The sequence below is a fragment of the Vulpes lagopus genome, chromosome 24, assembly GCF_018345385.1.
Source record: "Vulpes lagopus strain Blue_001 chromosome 24, ASM1834538v1, whole genome shotgun sequence".
NCBI classification, from domain to species: Eukaryota; Metazoa; Chordata; class Mammalia; order Carnivora; family Canidae; genus Vulpes; species Vulpes lagopus.
In genome coordinates, this window is record NC_054847.1 from 53,944,877 (window position 1) to 53,968,702 (window position 23,826).

General features: G+C 40.1%; 1 protein-coding gene across 5 annotated transcripts in view; it reads right to left on the minus strand.

Moving 5' to 3' along the window:
• The window catches only part of FBXO15 (F-box protein 15), a 47,749-nt gene that overhangs the window by 19,546 nt on the left and 4,377 nt on the right, over positions 1 to 23,826 (minus strand). For 2 of the 5 annotated variants that reach the window (XM_041739868.1, XM_041739872.1), the window contains exons 2-8: positions 20,900 to 21,007; positions 18,416 to 18,520; positions 14,479 to 14,721; positions 13,717 to 13,959; positions 10,184 to 10,310; positions 8,679 to 8,761; positions 7,587 to 7,729 (exon numbers count right to left, since the gene is read on the minus strand). In XM_041739868.1, the coding sequence (XP_041595802.1) occupies positions 7,587 to 7,729; positions 8,679 to 8,761; positions 10,184 to 10,310; positions 13,717 to 13,959; positions 14,479 to 14,721; positions 18,416 to 18,520; positions 20,900 to 21,007 (1,052 nt within the window). The remainder of the gene's footprint in view (positions 1 to 7,586; positions 7,730 to 8,678; positions 8,762 to 10,183; positions 10,311 to 13,716; positions 13,960 to 14,478; positions 14,722 to 18,415; positions 18,521 to 20,899; positions 21,008 to 23,826) is intronic. The other 3 variants (XM_041739870.1, XM_041739869.1, XM_041739871.1) reach the window with 3 other exon arrangements.

Here is a 23,826-nt window from a genome sequence, read left to right on the forward strand (position 1 = left end):
AATACTTCTTCTCCTAAACCGCCTTTTAGCTGGATGTTAATAACAATACACAAAGAAGCAGGTAGCAAGTATGTGCAAGTACAGGGATCATAAATTTTTCTTTGAAGAGAGATAATATGGATCCTTTTTAGAAAACTCTGAATCTAGTCATGACTTGTCAAAGTGGCAGAGCACATAAAAATACAAAGAGAAAACTTTCCAGGTTTCTTGGGGGAGGAATATGACAGAGTTCCAAGGGGAAGGAATCAAACCTTTAGGGAAAGAAGAAAGGACACAGATCTTTTATTCACTAGGAGGTAGGGGAGGCAGAAAGTCCTACCCCTCAATACAGTGTCTGGCTGGGAGAGAATAATGTCTGGAAGCTTGAGCAATATCTTATAAAATGAGGCCCCAGTCTACTCCTGAGCACACTGGAATAATGCCTGCTCTGATGTGAAAGGGTGAAGGCAGGTGAAGAATACAGCAGGGCTGGGCAGTCACTAGCCTAAGAACTCAGCTCACCAGACCAGTGTTGGGATCCAAAGTCAAGGAGCATGAGGTATGGCCTCGAGTGGATGAGGAGGACAGCCCTGCCAAATGCAGGGGCCTTGCTTGTGGGCTGCCGACATACTGCTCATCCTGGGTATCTCCCACTGAGAGAGCTTTGGCCCGATCCCTTCTGAGTATCAGGAATCTCACTCAAGGCACAAGAACTAACCAGGGTCTTCTGCTTTTTTTTTTCAGTAAGTTGTAATAATAATAATAATAAAATCCAAAGGACCGTGTAGCAAAGTCCATGAGACAGAGTCAAGAAAACAGAACAAAGGGCTATCTTGTTCAGAGAAAATACTGTGACAGAGAGGTAGAGCATCTCAATTGGCCGGTGCTCACTCTGATATCTCACTGGGTTTGTGCTGAGTCTAAACATGGCATGAATCCTCTGATTATGCATATTTCCTGTAGAGCCAATTCTAAAGATCCTCTCAGCCACTCTGAGACAAATGATTCTATACAACATATTCTACACCAATGCTCTAAAGAAACATACACATCCTCCAAAGGATGAAGATAACTCAGATACACAGGTATATCATGGTATAACTCATTAAAACAGCTGGTAATTGCTGTGCTGTGAGCCTCACATTTCTGAGAATAATCTGTTAAAAGACTCTGGAGCTGCGAGAGAAGTGCATAGCTATTCTGCTTCATTTTAGGGGCACCATACACCATCGGTCAGTGTGTTTAAATGAGCAAAGGCCAGTCCCCTTTAACTATCCATCTTCAAAATTTAACCAAGATCTGGATGGTGATCACACAAGTGTCTGCTTTATGATAACCTGTCTTATGCATTTCTCAGTGTCAGTGCACAATACAAAGAAGATTAATTACAAAAAAATAAGAGAAAAGCAAGGGAACAGTTAATACACACAACAGTGGTTAACACAATATACAGAACCAGAAGGAGAGACACAGGGCACTTCAAAGTCCCTGGCAACGGTCCATTTCTTAAACCGTGTAATGGCTACATGGGTTTTACTGTTTTTTGCATGGTCTGTACACACATCATACATAGAAAAGAACTTATCTCACAATTAAAATTTTAAAACAAAAATTTTGTCAGCCATTCCATATGCACATGAGTATGTCTATGCAAGATATATCATAAATTCCCACTGGGATTTTTTAATAAAACTACAATGAATTTGTGGACTAAATTGGTACATCCTCAGAATTCTTATTTTAAGATGGAATGCTGGAAATTACTCTATACAATCACCAAACTCAGGCTCTGTTTGTAAGTTACGTCACATTTAAAGCTGTACCCTTTCCATGCCCCATGACTCCTACTAACCGGTCTGGACCCCTTTCCAGTGACCTCTATGAACATTGCTCTGGTCACTCTACCCCACTCCCAACTGCTCTTGGTCTGCCCTTCCTGAGGATGCCCAGAATCCCTAGAGCCCCACATGTGCCTGTCACCTGGCTCAGCACCAACCTGAGGAGGAAAGGCACCATGCCTGACACATCTATGCCCTGTGTCCAGCACACATGTTCAATAATCATTTGTTGATGAATGAATCAGATAAATAAATCCTCCCTTGTCCCAGTTACTTCCTGCCACTCCCTGCAGATGGCCTCGTTAGAATCAGGCAGGTTTCTCGGGTCTCACTAATGACAAACAGTGGATAGAGCCACCTCAACACCAGGGACATGATGATAAAGCATTTTATCCTTGACAGAGAGAGAAAGTGTTCTTAAAACACAGGGCAAAGAGCTGTCGTTCCCAACTGCAATGACGTAGCCAGAATTTACTAAATATACCACATGGTACCACAGGAGAGTTTCTCAAAAACTGCAAAGGACATTCTGGTTTGTACTTTTCTAAAATGTGAGAGGAAGCTGATGGCGGCGGCGCCCTCTGCTGCTTCCTCATCACAGAACCACATGCAGAGGAAACGTGTCTCAGTTGCGCTGTCTTCTCACCGTGGAAATGTGTTTTCTAATTGTGAAAACAGATGAAAAGTGAGCTATCCCCATCTCAGCTTCCCATCCTCCTTCATGTTCCTCAGTCTCTCAGTCATGGATAATCATCTGGCCTTCCCTGTGAGCCATCAGCACTAACAGAACAGTGGCTACGGGCCGCCCCACGAGCTGGCAGAGAAAGGCCCTTCCTAATCGCTCTATGATGCAAACGCTTTGAAAAGACAGACCGAGTCATACACACAAGACACATATTCTAGAAGCATGCCCCTGAAAGTACAGATATACAGAAGACAGTGCAGCCCAGTGTTTCAGACCCGCACTCGGGAGACTGGTCTGTGCAGGTGCAGATGGGGCTCTGCCATGCGTGGGCTGCATGTAATTAGAGAACTGACCTACAAGACCAGTTCCAGCCACTTCACCAGTAACACGCGAGAGAAAATATTACCCAACTCACAGGCTTGCTGTGAAGATTAAGTTGAATAATTAATATAAATATAAAACATTCAGTAAGAACCTATAATGAGCGCCCACAAGTCTGCTGTGTACTATCGTCTTCCTTATTAAGGGCACTGCTTGTATAAGGAATGCACACGAAGCTTCATCAAGGTTACGCTGTATTTGTTTAAAACTAGGAGAGGGTAAGTCCTCTCCTCTGAAGTTCTACATACCCATCTAAGATCCCACCTAAAAGATCTAATCCTTGGAGGACCCAGCACAGGCTCTTGAGAGCACAGATCATGTTCATGAGAAAAACTGAAAGCTAGGACGTCCTCAATTAACACTAGCCAGAGGGCACACGCATTTGTACCCTAGGTATAGACCGCTGCACATTAGTAGCACCCTCAATAGGATATACCAGAAAAAGGGATGAGATTTTATTCTCTATTTCAAATAACATAATAAAGTTAAAAGGGTTGAAGTACCGAGAAGAAAGGCAGAACTTTCATGCCTTCATAAAACTGAGAGAACTGTTCCCAGGACAGTATCTCTACCCTTGAGCAGAGTGCAGTCCAGCCCAGGAGGGCTCACTCTCTAGATCACCTTCCAGTTCTTTCCTGATTCAGACTCCAAGATCTGCAGAAAGAGCACTGAAGAAAAATAAGAAACCCTGAAAATTAAACAATCTAAGCAGCCAACTCAAAAAGCTAAAAAAAAAGATCAAAATAAACCTAAAGAAAACAGATGACTTTCTAGGAAATCATATAAATACTAAAAAATGATTCAATGAAAAGTAGAAAACCTGATTATAACCAGATCAGAAACAGATTTTTAAAAACAAAACTATAAATAATCTGTGAGTATAAATGGAAAAACACTAAATACCAAATAACTGAAACCAGTAGCTTAGAAATAAGCATACATAATGAGAAGCTTCTGTCAGAGGTTCCAGGATGCTTACTATTAGAATATACACTGAAGCATTTTATACATTAATAGCATAAAGGAGACAGAATCATATGATTATCAATAGTTGCCCAAAGATGTATCTGACATTTAAGAACCATTCCCAATTTTTTAAAAAAATCCGACTAATTTAGGAATAGAAAGTTTATTAACTAAACTGCCTTGTATGACCATATAATACAAACCTAGAACATCCCCAGTAATAAAATGCTTTAACTTCCTATTAAGTTAGAAATACCCCCTCATAAACAAGAATTGGACAGTGTCTTTCAAAATTATTGTGCATTTTCCTTAGACCTAGCGACCCTACCCCTAAAAAAGTATTCCAAAGACAAGCTGGCAAAATATAAAAGGATGTATGAAGAAGGCTATTTATTTACTGTGACAGCAAAGACTGGAACCCACAGAAGGAAACCATTAACAAACTGCCCACCTACAGATGGTTTAAAAAAGAGAGAATGAGAAAAATCTCTACGTCATTCTAAAGAGTAATCTCCAGAATATATTACTAACAGGGGAAAAGCAAGGAAATTAAAAAGGATTATAGTATGTCTCTTTAAAAAACACTGGGAGAAATAGACATACATTGATGTATAGCATATATTCAGAAAACAGCATTTAAAGAATAAACCAAAGGCCAATATCCAGAATCATCTTTGGAGGATCAGAGAGAACAGGGATGAAGGACAAGGATAGAAGTAAACCTCTCTGAACTTCCTTGTTTTATAGTTTCAACTATAAACCATGTAAATGTGGGATGTAATTTTTTTAATGTAAAAATAAAAGGAAAGCAATCCTGAAAAATAAAAAGATCAACTGAAACAAATCACTCTGATTCTATGTCTAAGTGGTAGCATAATCACACAGAGAAGAACTATTTCAGGTGACTTAACTCTCTGGCATGATGTATCTTAAGCCCATAGTGAGCTATAGGAAAATCCTAATTAAAAGGATGTTCAATGGGTTATTTGTAACAATATTGCTGTTTTTAAATTATTATAGATTTTGATGTTTGGAACAAAGATTTCCAGTATGAGAAAACATATTCAAGTATTTACTCAAAGTAGTTAATTAAAAACCTTAAAATCTTTCCTTTAATGAAGCATGATTGATTTCTTCCCATTATAAAACCTACAAACTTGTTAGATACAAGAAAACCACCGAAAACCCTAAAAGAAATGAAAACCCAAGGGCAAGGTGCATCTCCAGGGTCCAGATTATGGTTTCTAAATACCATAGTGTAGTGGGAACTAAAGGAAGCACAGCTCCTCAGAAAAATGACAGTTCCACCTCTGTGCAAGAAACAGACAAGATGAGCTTAGGTATCTGGTCATGTAAGAGCACAAGCAAGCTACCAAGGATGACTAGAGTCATGTCAAAGGAACACAGGAGAAGATGACAATTTGAGCATCACAATAACAATAAAAGAAATAATGACTGAAAATAGACCAAAATACATAAAATACATTTTCTAATCTAGGAGTTCATAATAATATCCCTTCCCCCCCAAAAAAACCCTCTAAGTCATCTTTGAAGACTGTTAGAGCATTAATCACTATAAATAGAAAGACTCAAGCATGTACCTTGCCCTTCCTGTATTAATTATATTTAAGTTAACTAAACAGTTGATAAGAGAAAACTCTTATTTACAGAAGGATCCTACATAATAGGCATACAAGGAATGAAGTAACTAGGGAAACATCATTTTTGCAATCTCAACAAAATAATGCATATAGATGCCCATCATTTGGTAAACATTCATGGAGAAATCTATAATAGAATGAGCAGGCCAAAAATCTCAACCACGGATCAATCTCAATATAATTAATATTTAGACAAATGTCTTAAAAGACACAAATACCAAAGCTTACTCAAGAATAAATAGATAATCTAAGTAGTCCTATATCTATAAAAGAAATTGAAGCTGTAGTTAAAAACCTTCCCACAAAGAAACCTTCAGGCCTTGATGGCTTCCTGAGGGAATTCCACCAACCATTTTAAGGAGGAATTACCACCAATTCTAAGTAAAATCTAAAAAATCCAAAAGGTATGAATACTTCGCAACCTACTCTATGAAATCAGGAGTGGCCTGAGACCAAAGCTGCATTAAACATTACAACAACTGGGAGATACAAAGGGAGAGAAATAACAAAGATGAAATACTAAAGATCTTACCAATAAATGTGCAAAACTAGTATGAAGAAAATTCTGAAACACTCTAAAAGACACGTAAGTATTTTTGAACTAAATGAGACATACCACATTATTGGGTAGGACAAGTCAACAACAAAGATGTCAATTCACTTCAGATGAATGTCAAATATACATTTGAAATGATTCTAATAAAAAAGTCGACAAGCATAGAAAAACCTAGAAATCTTGAGTCAAAAAGCAAAGACTCAAAGACCAATGGGGGTATATCAAACAAGCACAGAAGCCAGCTTGAAGTAGAGCCCACTGATCAAACTAAGGACAATTTTAGCTTCAAAAAGAATAATGTTTGTAATTGTCTATAAATTATTAAATAAATTAAAAACGCAGAGTCCACAATGACCTAAACAACAAGAAGAGTGTGCACTCAAAATAATTTCCACCATAGGAAGTGATGATAACATCAATTCCTTAATCTGAGCATTGGTGGTCAGAAAAGAAAGGATTAGAGCATTTATCCTGCCACTACAGAAGTTCACCAGTTGATGTGTGGAAATTCTTTATAAAATTTCAGTTAATAAATGTATAAATATTGACATAATTAGAAAATCACCATTTTCTAAACTCTGAAAGAAATTGATTCAGGTAGAGATTAGTAATGGATGTCAAAACTATTAGAAGAAAGAATGTTGGAGAATTCACAAATAAAGTATTAAATTTCCCCTATAAAACACTACTACCAAAAATGTTAAACTTGAGGGCCACCCGGGTGGCTCAGTCTGTTAAGCATCTGTCTTTGGCTCAAGTCATGATCCTGAGGTCCTGGGATTGAGCCCTGAATCAGGCTCCGTATTCAGCAGGGACTCTCCTTAAGATTCTCTCTTTCATTCTGCCCCTCCACATCCTTGTGCTATCTCTCACTATCTCAAATAAATAAATAAAATCTTTTTTTTAAAATGTTAAACTTGTATCTATATGATTCTGTACATCAAACCTCCATGTTTACAGGACACAGACAAATGAAACCGAGAGGAAACAAGAAGACAAAGCAGAACAGGGGGCATTCTATATTCCTTCTTCCCTTTCATTCAACTGAGCCTCCTCCCTCTCAGCCTACTCCAGTCTCCGTCTCAGTTTTAGTGAGCATGGTAAACATGGATGCAGGATATACAGAAGGGTGGTTTCCCTTCATTCTTATCCTGGACAGGTGCTACACTGGCCCTGTGGGCAAGCTTACCAAATTCCTTTGAGAAAGAAGGGAAGAAGTTTGGGGTAAGAGGAAGAGGCACAGCAGGGCAAAATAGTAAGGAAAGTATCATCAGAAAACATGAGTAGAGAATATTCCAGAAGGTAGAGAGGTGGTAATGAAAGAGATGGAGCCCGAAGCTAAAGAGACTAGATCTGGCCATGGTATTTCACAAGTCCTAGAATGAGGTGTGGGTATGAGAAGACAGAGTGCCAACAGATGATCAGTGAAGAGACAATTCTTAACTCAAATATAAAAATAGGTCCCTTATTGTCTCTAACCTTTTAATTTCATACTGAAACAAAAAGTCAATTAGTTTCACCTTTCTTGGTAAAGAGATTGCGAAATGTACCACACAGGTAGAAAACTCCACCGCTGTGCATATCAACATGCAGCTGGTAGCCATGTAGTCCATACTCCGGGTTGTCATCCAAAAGAGGAGTATGAGGAGGTAGCTCGTAGGGGCTAAAGAAAGCAAAACAAAACATACACACATTTGTCAACCAGAGATAAAATGTTTAAACTGAAAATACTCCTTAATAAAAATTAACATCTGTCCAAACACCAGCTTCTATCAATCCTCTACAGAGTTCCCAATAGCCTTCCACACTAGGAACTCAAAAGAATTGCTTTGTGTTCCTTTCACCAACTTATATAAAAACAGGCAAAGGAGTGAGTTCTGTAAGTATCCACAAGATGATCACGGATGAATACGTTCCTGGGATCTGCCTAGGATAGCAGCTCGGCAAAGACAACTCTGCCCCTCAGAGGTCTCAGTAACCAGAGAATGGAGCTGCTCAACAGGAAAATGCACCAAACAACAGACCTATAGATCAGGAACCAGGCAGAGACCCAAAGCTATGATGAACAAAGTTTTATTCAGTAAGAAAAACCTTACTACGTAAAGTAACAAACTCAAAAGCATTCAGGAGCTTTTCAAATAATAATTTTAAAAATGAATGTAAAAGCAGAAGTGAAATGAAAAGCATATTGCCCACCTCAAGACCTTCAAAGTCATTAAAAGACACGTACTATGTTGACCAAGCAAAACACATCTGCAGACCCAATTCGGCCATGGGTCTGTGTGCCTTGCAAGATATAAAAACTCACATTAATGCAAAGAACAGGAAACATCTTGATGCACTGGCATCTTGCAGTAATGAAGCTATCCTGCCCCCATAAATAACATTCTACTAGGGACATAATCCTTAACCCAGAACAAATAAAGCAAATATGTACTCATGAATAATCCAATTATTTTAGCAACAGCTAAGTAATTATGCCTATTGGCTTGTGTCTACTGATTAAAAACAGAATATCTTTGTAGCTACTCTCAGGATATTAAGATGGTATCAACTTCTAATCCTTTATATTTACTGTCAAAAATTTAATACACCCACACATAAATACATACACAGTGGCTGAGCCTAATGTGCTCTTCTCCACAAGGTGATGGAAATGAAGATTTGCCATAACAAAAGCCAGTTCTTCCTCCCTCTGAAAAGTCAATTAGAAAGAATACATTTTTCAACTGAAATATTAATTTTTCACAAGGTCGTTGTGAAGATCACAGCACATTCACGTTACAGATAGATGCCGTTTCTTACAACTGTAAGATCACCACAGTACGAATGCATTATTACTGCTAATACATTATTACTACCCAATAAGACTTATGTGTCATACTGAGAGCAGGACAATTCACCCAAATATGCAGAGCATGCAATACCAAAAGGATTAACGTCCTAGCACTTGTGAAATGTCAAATCACTCTATTACACACAATTGTGAAAATATATGTTAGCTCCAGGTCCTTTCAAACTCTTTACCAAGATAAAGATGATATTGGTAAGACCTTCACATATACAAGATTAATTCCACAAATACTTAGCATTAGTGGCATACATTCATCTCTTGAGTACCCACTTGACTTGGCAAAGCCAATGGGGATGAAGAGTTTCACCCACCAGGTTAAGTAGTATAAAATATGACTGTAGAGGAACAGATATCCATTTCTCCCCAAACTCACAGCAGACACTGTCTGGTGTGGGTAACCCACAATGGTCAATCCAAGGCACCTCTCTCCAGTAGCCTGCCAGAGGAGGGTCCTCGTAACTATGTGGGCCAACAGACTGATGAATTCAAGTCCAGGAAATGTTTAGCAGGCCAAGTGCTGCCTGGGCCAAAAGTCACCCTCACACAGTGAGGGAGGGATGGAAAAACTGGCTGCTTGCAAAGGATGATGAGAGGATGATGCTGTATATCTTGGTTCTGTCTGGTCATAATTTAGAATCACATTTGTAAACTTCTATCTTAAAACACCCACAGACCACAGCCACAGATGCCCACACAACTGGTGTACAGAGAAACATCACACTGTTACGCTCTTCACTAAAGTGCCTGCCTAGAAAGTAACCCCAGAGGAGGGAACTGGCCAACAGCCTCACCCCATGAGAAAGGAAACCTCATCAAGTGGGAAAGGAGAAGTTTTCAGACACTGTATCCTGAAGGGCAGATTACATTCAACATCACATGCTTGGGATCAGACACACATGTGCCGCCTGGGTTAAACACAGAGTAAGAGACACTCTGGCCAACACAGGATATGAGAGGAGGAGAACAGAGCATGTATTGACTGGAAGAGAAAGGGGGCGATTCCCATGACGTGGAAGAGAGAATGCGAACAAAAACATGCAGGCAGGAACAGGTGGCCTGTAATCCTGGACAGCAAAACAGCAGAGTAGCCTCCACAGAGCAGAGGGTCATTTTGCTGGAAAAATGAAGTCGGTAAGAGCGTAAAACAGGTTTCCAGGTTAGTGGACACTCACAGGGACCTCACATTTGGCATCCTGCACAATGATGAGTAAATGTGGAGTTGGGAGGGAGATGGCACCATGCAGGCAGGGACTCCAACCTTACCTTCCACAGCCCCACCAGGAGGCCTGGGTGTAGACAGAAGATCCGAATGAGTTTGTCCCAGCCAATCATGGTGGATTCAGTTAAGTTACTCAGATTGTACTTTGTAATTAAAGAAAGCCACCGAGGTCTTTAAACATCCATGCCAAAGAAAGGAAAGAGAGAAATGAGCTTTCACACCTGGAATGTTATCAATTTTCTGTCTAGGGTATCTAAAAATACTTTTGAAGAGCATGCTAATAATGTGCACCTTGCTAAGAAATAGTGCATGGAGGGCCAGGGGACACAAACAACTCCTATAACTAAAAAGAAAATGGATACACCCAAATTTCTTGCCCCATTATGTTTTCCTCCTCCTTGCTGTTACTGTCAACAGCCCAGTCAGAAGTGGAAGAATCATGAGGATGAGAAAGAACCATGTTCTTTCCTCTTCCCCTCAGAAACCAGCACAATGCTAGAGTCAAAAGCAGATTCTCCTATGTATTCATAACCAAGGGAAATAACACCTAAGCAAAGACAAAATATTCTAAATGACAAAAAAGCACGTGGTATCAGTAGGCTGTCTGAAAGCAGATAACATGCCTTTTAAAATTATTATCAAAAATAATTTAGAGAGTGTGAAAATTTTAATACTAGGAAATGAATTTAAACCAAAACCCTGAGTATTGTCATGAAGGAGATCCACTGTGAACTCTATATTAGAATCAGTGTCTAAGAGTAAGTAATAACTCAGATGTGTAAACACAACACTGCTGTTCACCATAAGACTTAAAAACTGGAATGAAACATTTCTAGGGACCTAGAGATAGTTCAGGAAATTATAAGGGAGATGAGATCACAGTGGTCAATTAACGCAGCTCAGTATTAGAAGAGGGTCCCTAAAGAGCTGGGGCCACATGGCATTCAAGCATTCTCCTCCAGCACCTAAGGCACCAGCTAGCAGGAGATGTATTCAAATATTCACTAAAAGAATCAGAAAACTAAGGAGTTCAGCTGTGGCACTGTTTCCAAGTGGGGGCATGGGACCAGGAGGCTTTAAGCATCAAAACCAGATCTGCAGTTTCTAGACTACCCTGGTCCCTCCCTCAATTTTCAAAGGACGTTTTATGCTGAAAACCATACTTGTTAGGGAGTGGTGGGGAGCAAGCATGTGTGTGATGTATGACCTAAAAATATACTCCACATAGGTAGAATACATGGAGCAGAAGCAAAACACAGGGTTAGGAACCTAAGTATAGCATCAAGCAAACCTTAAATCCAACCCTAAGGTGCTCAGAAATGGTGTTGTCACTGCCTCTATGATCATTAGTGTGGACAGATGAGGTCAGGCAGGGTGTGAAAACCTTCCTCTCACACTCTTCAATGGGCCCAAAAGGAGAATACTCATCACCATGGCTCCAGAGCAGTTTAAACAGACTCCACAAAGAACAGGCTAAGTCCTCATGTGCCTTGGCCTCACAGGCCACAGAGAGAGAAATGAAGGCTAATAACTACCCAACATTCCTCCCAAGTTTGGAGAAGAATAGAATAAGCCACAGAATGGAGAACACTTGCAGAGGAGAAAACTTAATGAGTCTGACTAGAATGGTATAAACTACAGGAAAATTCAAATAAGGCTTTCACTGTTCTTGAAAAAACTGTCATGGAGGAACAAAAAAGACCCAAATAACAATCCCCAAGTTTCTCCTTTGCTGTCACAGATGCAGATAAGGATTTGTACTTCTGCATGATAAACACATTCACTCTCAAACTTGCAATAAAAGAGCCCATCAAAACACGTTCCTAAAAAACACTTCCAGTGTCTGTTCTGCACAGTTTATCAAATGCTGGCTGAAGTCCAGCATTACAATAAAACTGAGTTTTATTGGAGATAAATTCCGTAAATCAATTTTCCCAATGAATTCTAGCACTTCTCTCACTATACAGTATCTCGTATTCCTGACCCAGATGGCAGTTTTCAGGAGCACAGGATCTTTAACTGAGCTTTACAATTCAACTCTATCCACTTCGTCTTCAGTGACTATCTTAATGTGATGTTGATAATGTCCTAATGCCTATAAATAATATTTCATGATATGACAAGTAACATATTGTTCAGTCAAATCAGTACAGAGATTGTGGATTGATTCTCCAAACACAACTGCACAGCACATAATATTACATGAGAAAAATCTTGTGTCCATCATGATACCATATGAAATTTTAGAGATTTATCCAAATAAATGTACCAATTAAAAAAGTAAACATGCTTTCAAATTATCTACAGTAATATCATCAGGGAAAATCATTCACATATCATTCTTCATAGCATTAAGGTTATTTTCAGAATATGCTAAAGCCTGGCTTTATCATCACCAAGAAGCCCAATGCTCTCACATTCTCAGCATGATAAGTGTAATCACTGAAAATATCCTCAAAGAATCAGCACCAGAGAGTGGAAACTAAAACAAGGTCCCAGGTTACAAAGTTGTAAAAATGTGTGTGTCCAGGAAAGCCATGAAAGAATGCTGACCCACCATGACAACACTTTCCATCCCAAGGACACATGTGACCTGAGAGAAACCAAGGGTGAAATCACAGCACACAGGCTGGTAGGAACAATGAGGTGGTAAATGCCATGGCAACATCAAAGGATGCTGGGCAGGGAAGGAGGCATTCCAGCGCAGGACACTGGCCCTGGAGAAGGCAGCCATGACCTCTCTTTACCTCTGTGTTTGCTGTGCATTTTATGTAGGTGCACTTGCTTGCTCAGGAGATCAGGACGCTACAACCAGCGCAGCTGGCTTTGAGAAGGAAGTAATTAATGACCAGAAGAGTGAGGAGAGACTTCTAATGCATGTGGATGCAGCACAGAACCCCTGAGGACAGAGCCCCTAAGTAAGGACTCTATGCACATCAGCAACGTGATACACATCTATCTATCTGACTGATGCCTCTTGACACTGAAACCTTCTGATCTTCTTCAGAGCAGTCGTGTATGCTAAATACTCCTCACCACCAGCATCACCCCATTCCACACACAGGAAGGCTGAGCAGAGACTAAGAGACTAAGTCTCTAAGAGTCTTAGAGAGACTAAGCCCCTTGCACAAGGTCCCACATCCAGTCAGTTCAACAGAAAGGCATATAAATAAGAATTATTACCTTATGACCTAATGTTTAACCAATGGTTACTGTATCATTAACTAATGAAGGAAGATATAGCAATTTTATATATCTTTGTGTTAAAATGATTAAAACTAAAAGGCTCAAAAGGTTAGCCCATAAATCACCTAGGAATTTTGTGAACTAGAATACTATTCTCTGTTATAGATAACCCAAGGTGTGAAGAACCTAAATTTAGATCTAATCATAAATGTTATAAATCCATTCTTTTTCTATTCTATAGTGATCCACATTGCAAAAGAAGCCTTTAAGATGCACTGGTGGTATTTTTAAAGTACAAGACTAATAGTATTCTTAAATTACAAGATTAATGGCAACTAGTATTTACATATAAGATGTTCTCATCCAAAGGTTCTGTTGAGTTAGTACTTACCCATTTTTGGAGGGGGGTTTAGACCGGTCCATAAAAACTGGCGTCACACCACACAAATCTAAGGTTGACAATGTGGCTAGCTGTGGCCAGTTTCTGCCATACCATATAATTGTCACTGATGAATCATTTATCAAAAGGTCAATGTGCTGCATGATGTATTCTTTTCCATTTTTTTCTTTCAATATAATTACCCAACCTAAACCAGATAGTCTGGAGAAAGAAAAACTAAAAATGTTTGTCTTGCTGCAGGAAAAAAAAAAAGTGCTAAGGTCAATTTCACACATCATCTCTAAAGTATCTAGTTCCTGAAAAGCCAAAGTTGAAGTTCTTAGAAAGTACCTGGCACAAATTTTCAGTTCATCAATGATCCTCTCTTTAGACTTTTTCTCCTCATCTAAAAATCACTGAACATCTACCATGTTCTCAGAAGTGGCAAAACACAGACAAGGCAAAGTTCTGCCCAGAAGCAAGGATGCTTTGGATGCTGTCGCTTTATGACAGCAGATTACTAGTTATTTCTGCTTTTCATAAAACTTCAGACCATTTCTATGGTATATGGAAATACTATATAGCTAATAAGATGCACAGAAACACACGAATATCTCAAGAGACAGTCCCTCACAGGACAAATTGTACCTATGTCCTTATACACACAATACCCTGAGTTTACACCATCATTCTTTTTAAAGTGACATGCGTATAAATGTTAAATAGTACCCGCAAGTAACCACGATACCCACTGATCAAGAGGATGCTGTGTACCTGAGGGCCTCTTTGGTTTTAACTGGAAGGCCTGTGTAAGGGTTGACAGGTTTGAGAACCCGTGCTAGCGCTGCTTTTACAGATGCTCTTTGCTTTGTAATATATTCTTTCTTCCAATATCCAGCTTCTTTATCCTCAACCGACAGTAAGTTCATAGATACAGCGGTCTTCTCTGCTGAATTAACTTGCCAATTAGATCTTTTAGGTGAAAAGGCAGTTGAATAGATTCTGATCCAAATAAAACTGGGGGAGAAGAGGAACTATGTTAACTATGAGACACTGTCATATACCTGCAGTAGCAATATATTACCGTAGAGATGCACAATCGTTTGTAAATAGTCCTAGTCCATGAATAAATCAAACGTTTACAGTTGCTCATGTGTTAAAGTGAACTGCAGTTTGAGGTTAAGTGTTTCAGATTCACCAACCCCAGAAACACATACTAAAAGGAAAAGCTTGTTTCCCAGGGTCAAGTTAAAATGAGTGATCTCACGATATTTGGCATCATCCAAACCACTGCTGTCCTAAAGCAATAATGGAATGAGAGATTACAGAAAAATAATAAGAAATATACAAGGTGACTCCTACTGTGTTATCTTAGGTAGATATATTTTTTAAAGGTTGGAAAGGGGGCAGCCCAGGTGGCTCAGCGGTTTGGCGCCTGCCTTTGGCCCAGGGTGTGATCCTGGAGACCCAGGATCGAGTCCCATGTCAGGCTTCTTGCGTGGAGCCTGCTTCTCCCTCTGCCTGTGTCTCTGCCTCTCTCTCTGTGTGTGTCTCTCTCATGAACAAATAAAGAAAATCTTAAAAAAAATAAAAATAAAAAAAATAAAGGTCGGAAAGGAACCATATGTACATACACACAGACAGAAATGTCAGCAGAATGGAATTGAATGTTTTTTATTTCTATGTTTTAATTTTTCCACAAGGACATATAATGCTTGCACAAAGAGAAGAAAATACACAATGAATGAAAAAAATAACAACAATGTTTTCTGAGCACTGTGGTAAGCATTATTTGAGCATTTGGTAAACAGCAACTACTTTAATCATCAACAAATCCATGAAGTAGCCACTATCATTGTCCCCACTGGACAATGTAATGAGGCCCCAATGTGAAGATGTGGCCCAGACGGGTCTGTGGATGCTGAGGAAACAGAAGACCCAGGATTGGACCCTCACAGCCTCAACCAGAACTCACACATCCATCCCCTGTGCTTCTCAGCCTCTTCAGGGACAAAGAGATGAACTTGAAGAAACCAAGTAATTCGCCTAAATTCAGAGAGCCCATCAGCCGCAAGGTTGAATTTAAATTCAGCCCCAACGCAGAGCCTGTGCTCCTCCCACCTGTCACACTGAGAGGCCCAGGAGAAGCCATGGGAGCAGCAGCAGCTGGCAGGGACCCAAGGGAGCCCAAGACACCTCTCTCTGAGCCAATGCTCTCCTCCAGGGAAAGAAGCAAACTTCTTCTTTGGGGGAACTGAGCCATGGCTAAAGTCCATTTCCAACAGCAAAAAGTGAGCTTTACAGAAATAAATGTAATAATCTGCTCATTTGTGTCTCTACCTTTCTGTTTAGTTCAGCATGGGATGAAGTGGCCAGTGGCCAAAAGGCAGCAAGGTGAAGGCAATGCCCGCAGAAGAGGATGGCCCCGCACTGCCTGAGATCCACTGGAGATGCCACGCACTCTGGGGGCCAGCCAGTCACCACCACGACAGCAAGGTGCACTCGGCGGACACTCGACCTGCAGACGTGTCTCCCTGATCCAGGCAGTGCACGCACTTCCCAACACACACGGAATCAGACCCCCGCTGACATCCTTAAGTAGCATGCATTTTCAAATCATATCTCACCCCACAGAATCATTTCACACCAAACTTTCTGCCCTAAGGTGTTTATTTTCTCAGTTCAGAAATTTCTGGACTTTCAGATGTGAGCTAAGAGTGTAAAATGATGATTACTTGAGTACATCTAGGTAAATCTGAAACTGTTTCACCAAAATCTCTTGAGTAGGCATTTTTAAAAACTCCCTTTACATAAAAGCTTGTTCACATCTCCTTCAAATTTATTCTACTCATTTTACTCCACATAAGTGTTCCCAAATTTCTCACATTGGCGCCACATGACCTAAAGCTGACTCGATTCTTGTCCATGCGCCAGCACTCCTGAATTACAAAAGAGGAAATGGGATGGAAGGAGCAGAGCCCGAACCCCACACACCTTCAGTTACAACTACACCCAACACCTGTATGAAGAACCACTTTCAACTCATTAGATTACTGTATTTACTGTAAGTGAAGTCTAAACAGAACATTTTACAGAATAGACTGTGCAGATTGTTCCACCTGATACTTGATAAAATACAAATGTCAAGTATAAGATGCATTTAACAAGTACTCAAAACCCAAACACATTCATTTCTGATCACCCAATGCCTCATCCCGTTAAAAAACAAAGGTGATTTTGAGGACAAGAACGTATTTAGCTACTCTACCAGTCAGGCACAGAAAAACTTCAATCAAACAAGCTGTTGACAAAATGGGGCCAATTTAATATTCTGATAAACAGTGTTTCCCAGGGTGCTGGAAAATAAACACCCCACATGATGATCCAGATCCAGCCTGACCCACGCTTCCCCGTTACCTCCACGCAGGTGGAGCCTGGTGCTCTTGCTGTGGGATGCGACGTGTGCAGCAAGGAGGCAGCCCCCGCTGATGTAAGGAGGGCTTCAGGGAGACCCCTACCCTCCATACAGGCCTCCCTATTAGTCATCAGTATGACTGGCTACAATAGGTACTCCTGCCCTCTCCAGAAGTAATGCTTAAAACACTCCCCCAAAACATTTATTGTTTACCCATCCAATCATTAAATATGCCCTTTTTGAAGTCTAACTATAAAATCAGACTATGACTCTTACAAATAAAATTCAGCATATGCAAGGGTGCATGGATGGCTCAGTCAGCTGAGTGCCAGACTCTTGATTTTGGCTCAGGTCACAGTCTTGGGGGAGTGAGATTTAACCCCTTGTCAAGCTCCATGCTTAAGGTAGAGCCTGCTTGAAATTCTTGCCTTCTCCCCCCGCCCCCTGGCTCAGGCTTGTGCATGCATTCGCTCTCTAAATAAAATATTTTTAAAAATAAAAAATAAAATAAAATTCAACAGATGCAATTAAGATATTTCCTATAACAAGAAAATAAACATAAGGGTAATTTCATCAGAAGCTCAGATTTTTAAGGGACAACTCCCAAGAAATGTGGGATAGGCACATAATTCATAATTAAAGTACAAAACGAAGATTACTAGAGGTATAGCCCCAAATGAATGAGGGCTCAGTGCCTATACCACATGAGCCTGTGAAAGTCAGTCGGGAAAGGTGATATTAAGAGAAACTAAGCAATTTATAAGTTATTGGCTTATGGAGTAATTGGAGTTCTATCCTTAAAGTAAGAACCCTCCAAAAAGCTATATTTTGGAGTATTTAAATGACCTCTTTCGTGAACAATGCCTTGCTACACTTTGCTTTAGTGAATGTCTTCATCTCTTATTAAGAGTCATTAAGAAAGAGACACCAAAACTGCTCTGCGTCCATTCTAGAATGACTGTCAAGGGCATACTTCTTTCCTTTGAACCCACACTTGTGTGCCTACTGACACAGAGATGTATTCTTCCGTACATGAGACAACAGCTACATCAATAACAAGTTCGATCTTTTTCAGTTCATGCAAAGGTATTCCTTTTTTTTTAAGCATATAAATACAAATCCCTGAAAATGTCAATTGATCACTTAAAGCATTAGACATATTACATCTGTGACTAAAAACACTTTCAAAATTAATTCTCCTAAATATTAAAAATGGTTAAAATGGTCTTACTAGTTTTCATGACTTCCATCAAAATGCTATCAAAAGACGACAGAGAGATCTGGTTTTCTCCTTACTTGTCATTGGCCAGATGGTAAAAGCGCCTATTCACACATCCAGTACACAGCAGGGTCACAGCATCCAGGTAGGAAAAGATCTTCAGCAAGATTTCTGAAGGCATACTGAGAGAGGGGAAGAATCAAGCATTTGAGCTACAAGTTAACCAGAAAACCACCGGCTGTTCATCTCCAGACAGAAGGTGAGCAGCACCCTTCCTGTACGAGAGGCAAACTGACCCTTATCTTACACTGGTTTCTCAACTGAAATGTCCTGGCTACCACAATCCTCATGACCTGAACAAATCCAGAGACTCAAGGGTACAGGGAGCTAACTTCCTTGGCATGTTACTTATATGCACACACAATGGATCAAGAGACAGGATTTCCTTACTCCCTCATGAAAGTATGCATTATTCTTTGGTGAGATAAAAGGAAATAAGAGAAAAAGAATGCATTCTTAGCTATTAATAAAAAATAATAATAATAAACCACAGAATCCTCGTCCTCCTCAAAAAAACAAAGGAACTGGAATAGAAAATACCCACTTATTTTCCACCTACCCCATACCACCCTCACATACTCTCTTCTTCCTCACACTTAAGACCTTCCTCTAGGTTTTAAGAGACTCCAAGCCCTGTAAGATTTTCTGAACTCCCTTTTGCCTTTTCATTTATAACCTAAATGAATGACATTGAGCTGCATTCTCTGAGGCTGAAGGAAAGCAAGCCATAGAAGACTGTCACGGGGAGAGGGCAGGGGCCAGGGGATGAGGAACCAAAGGAATTGACCCTTTGGCCAATTTAAAATGGCTTGCCCCTAATCTCTCCACTTGTGATTTCAACTATTTTAAATTTTCTAATTATGATGAAAATAAAATGTGTCATAGGGAAATAATCAGTCCTAAGATTCTGATAATACTGAGAAAGAATGATGTGGACTCCCTCAGAGAAAAGATGAAGAATACAAGACAGACCAGACCCATGTCACTAGTCAGAGCTACCCCAACTCAAAAGCTTCAGAGATATTCGACCAGAGACTCTCTGATGGTTTAAACAAGCAGTTTTGCCTGGGGTTAATTAAATCCCTCCCACCAAATGAAATTCCTTACACTCAGAGTCAATAAATCAGATGCTTTTAGTGACAAAAGGTTGCTAATGCATAGATGGCAAAGTTGCAAGAAAACACATTTTGTGACCATTGGGATGACCTGCTGCACATAGTTTTCATATTTTGATTTAACTATTTCACAAAAACTCATAGTTATTATTTTTTAAATAATTATAATCCAAAAAAAATGTAAGAAAACATTCCAGAGTGGTATCTGGCAAATCCTATCCGGGGAGAATTATTGAGTTGGACTAAAATCCTACTCAAAGGCCCTTAGAGACTAACCCCCACCCCCTACCCAGCAGACTAACATAATGGGGTGGGGGCTCTCCCTGTACTTCTAAGCAAAAGCAGAAAACCCCCCACTCCATAGTTAGAATAGTAGAGAGCAAAGACAGTCTTCATTATGGTTCATAAGGTTTCCACTGGGTTACCTTGTGCTGGATTCTAATCATTTTATACCACAGCAGGTAGAGGGGGGGTTGGGGGGAGGAAGAAAGTGAGAGAGAGGCAGGACAATCCAAGAAGCTCCAAGTGTCAGAGCACAGTATCTAGTACAGAGAAGATCCTCAAATGTTTAATGGATGGATGAACCAATCGAGTATTTGTTCTAGTTCCTACATCACATTATTGGATGACAGATCATATTCACAGAGTATAGGGTTTAAAGCTTAAATTGCTGTCCTTAATTAACTTTTTTTTTTTTTGGTTTTCATTTCTTTTAAAGAATACACTGAAAATATGTACTCTGTGAGCTGAGTTATAGTGTCAAAGCCCAAAACTTGAAAACAAGGAACTTATGTTTGAATCTGAATTTTGCAATGTGCAGACTCTGTGAGCCCTACTCTCCCCACCGTACATGTCTACCGGAACGCCATGCTTTTAGGGCTTCACACAATGCTCAGCACAGGGTTGGGTCCCACGAGTGTCAGTGCACTACAAATCCATGGGCATCTCAGCACCGATTTCAAATAATTAGTTCAAAGAAAGGATTCTACAGATCCTGTTGCCGAGGTCACAGTGCAGAACCTTGCCATGGCACAAGGGGCTCCCAAAGCATTGAACACTAAAAAAATCCAGAGACCTCTGGAGCTTTTTCATCTTCTTTCCACTGTTTCAAGGGTCTTTATCAACTAGAAAGTGAATAATTTTGAAGAATTTTTTTTTAAGGAGGAAAATTGACTTGTCACTTTTAGAAGTTCACTTCATAAACCTAGTCTAATAATGACAGTGGTGACAGGCTGATGACTCACAGCAAACTCTCCATGTTGTACTTTCTTCCTACGCAATTCTATTCTCGGCTAAGAACAGCAGCTTGCTATGTACAGCACTGAAACTTTCTCTACAAGCTCCACCCCTGGGGCCTCCAGGAGAGCACCAACTACTGTGACTCACCTTTCCAGAGATGCAGGATGGTCAGCAGAGGGCTGCTTGTAGTGCCTTCCTCGCCTAGCACACTGCTTCAGGGCGGCAGTGCCTGCGTATCTGGTGCCCGGTCTCTTCCTGAAAGTAAGCACAGAAAAGTGAAATCATGACAGGCGAACTGTCCAGTTCCCTCTACAAAACTGTAGAGGATTCATAAACTCCAAGAATGACTCCTTGTAAAATTGCATCATGTGAAGGAAGGAAGGAAGGAAAGAAGGAAGGAAGGAAGGGCGGGCGCAGGCAAGAGACTGTGAAATATTCCATGTCCTGAGTCCGTAAAACCTGGTAACTGGACTTACTCTGATATGTTTTAAACATAAGATTCATCACTTCTGGCCTGTTGACTAAGATCAAGTAAACAACAAGATTAAATATTTGCTTTTGTAGGCTTTCAACATATCAAAGATATTAAATAAGACTTATTTAATGGAATAAAAGGATAAACATAAAATGTATCACCTGGCCAGCTTCAACAATACCATAGCAGAAACCTAATGAAAACAGCATCAATCAGGTAAGAAAACCTTTAGATTTGCAAACCAGAACTGCCCACACAATCTACAACTTTGCTGGTCTTAAGGGATGATGAATCCAACCCTAGCTCTGGCAATCACAGCTGCAGAAATACCAAATACTCATCCTCAATTTTTTTTTCACATTTTAAATATCTCAGATTCAATGGAATATATTTTAACTGGCCATCTTTTTTTTTTTTTTTTCATTTTAGCAGTACAAAAAAATTGTAACTCTTACAATCAATGGCTTTTAAGGTTCAATATAATAAGGTGTATTTTATGCAGTTTTCAGAAGTTCCTAATTTTTTATTAAAATCACCCTCAAAACCAGCACTGCTCGACAGAAGTTTGATAGGGATCTGAAACCCCAGTAAGGCATGGAGCCCAAAACCCTCATTTTCTAGGCAGCAGCCCACAGACAGAGCTACTGGTGGATATGCTACTTCTCTTGGGAAGGTCCTGAAGCTTCTTCTTTACCATGTACACACACACACACACACACACACAAACCAAACTACTGACCCACCTCCCACCCAGCATGTGACTAAAATCTAGAGTGGATATCCATTCCATACATCCAGTTCACCAGTATGTCATTGCTCTGAGAATGTACTTTGTTCACCAAGAGTTTAGCACCCAAGCACGGCCTGCCCCTAGGAGGCATGGGACTGAATCACCCACAACCCAGCACAGCTTGAAACCTACGGTGGAACCATGTGCCCCATGAAGTGCACATCCACAAGCACTCAAATTGCCTGATGACTCCCCAGGGGCTTCTGAGCATCCAGAGAATGTCTGTCCCCGCTTTATAGGTTTTTCTCTTCAGAAACATCATAATGAAGGGCCCATGATAAGCCCTCAATAAACACTGGCTAGAATCTGCATGCTGGCACTGTTGTCAACACAGGAGAGGGGGAACACAGGAAACCTTTCTAGATCCTGGAGGGTAACAAATTCGCCAAGGTAAAATGCTGGCTGCCCATGCTTCTCCATTCCAGCTTCAGCAGAAGACAGTCAATGTGCCTTTTGTCTTACCTGACTCCTAGCCAGGGAGTCCCTGGGAACGCAAAGAAGCTGGACACAACCAGCGGTTTGCAATCTGTGTGTTCCAGAACAGGAAGTGGAGGGAGAGGGGCAGAAGAGGCCCTACTCTGGAAAGTTCTGTAACACTCCCACCCCTTATTTCAGAGCATTCCACCTATGCAGTAGATCTTTGTATTTCTGTTGAAAGTATTATTTAAGCAAAGATTTCCACAAGAGAAAATCTTCAACTCCACTGACCTGGCTCTAACACAGTAATAAGAAGTAAAATACAATTTCCTAATTGTATTAGTGTCCTAGGAATCTCTTAACAAACTGACTTAAACTAGGTAGCTAAGAACAACAGAAGTGTATTGTCTCAGAGTCCTAGAGGCCACAAGTCCAAAGTCAAGGTGTTGGGACAGTCATGCTCCCTCCACAAAGTCTCTACAGAAGAACCCTTCCTTGCCTCTTCCAGTTTCTGGTGGTTGCTGACAATCCTTGCTTTTCCTTAGCTTGCGGCAACTAAGATGACTAACTCTTATCTCTGCCCCATCTTTGCCCAGCCATCTTCCCGGTGTGTGTCTTCATCTCTTCTTCTAAGGACATCAGTCACATTTGATTTAGGATCCACCCTAACCAAGTGTGACTTCATTGTAACTACATCTACAAACACCCTATTTTCAAATAAAATCATACCCTAAGCTTCTGAGTAGACGTGAATGGGGGGGAGGGCACCATTTAACACAACTGTTAAACAATATACATTTTTAAATGATTTAAGAGCACTCCTTATTTTAACTGGTTTACTTGTTGTAAATTCTATACCAACCTATATTACATAATCAAAGATCAAATATCTTTAGTTCATAGAGGTTTCTAACATATAAGTTTTAAGTAAAAGGCATTCCTATAACTCCTCCATCAAATCCACTGTCTGCCTGGATTTTCCATACAGTGACCCTTAGACCCCTGCCAGTATGAATGGTCATGCTAAGAACTCCCAGAGTCTGTATTACACATTGTATGAAGACTGAGGAAGGCTTCTTTAACTTAAATGAATACTGCTGGGATCGCTCAAATATAAATTTGTTTAAAAGCATTAGTAAATTGACAACAGCTTTTTGCCATACATGTTTCCGCAATCAAAAATTGTCAAAAGAAATAAAATCTATTACCCTAAGTCCTTTCCACAGGAGTCGAAGAAAAGTAAATTAATACACTGTATCGATCAGTTTCAATCTAGCAAACTGGCAAAGACCACATAAAGAACATCTCATTCACTGCTGGGAGCATAAATTGGTATAAACAGTAAGGAAAGCCAAATCTGGTAGTGTTTATCAAGATCCTTAAAAGGCACTT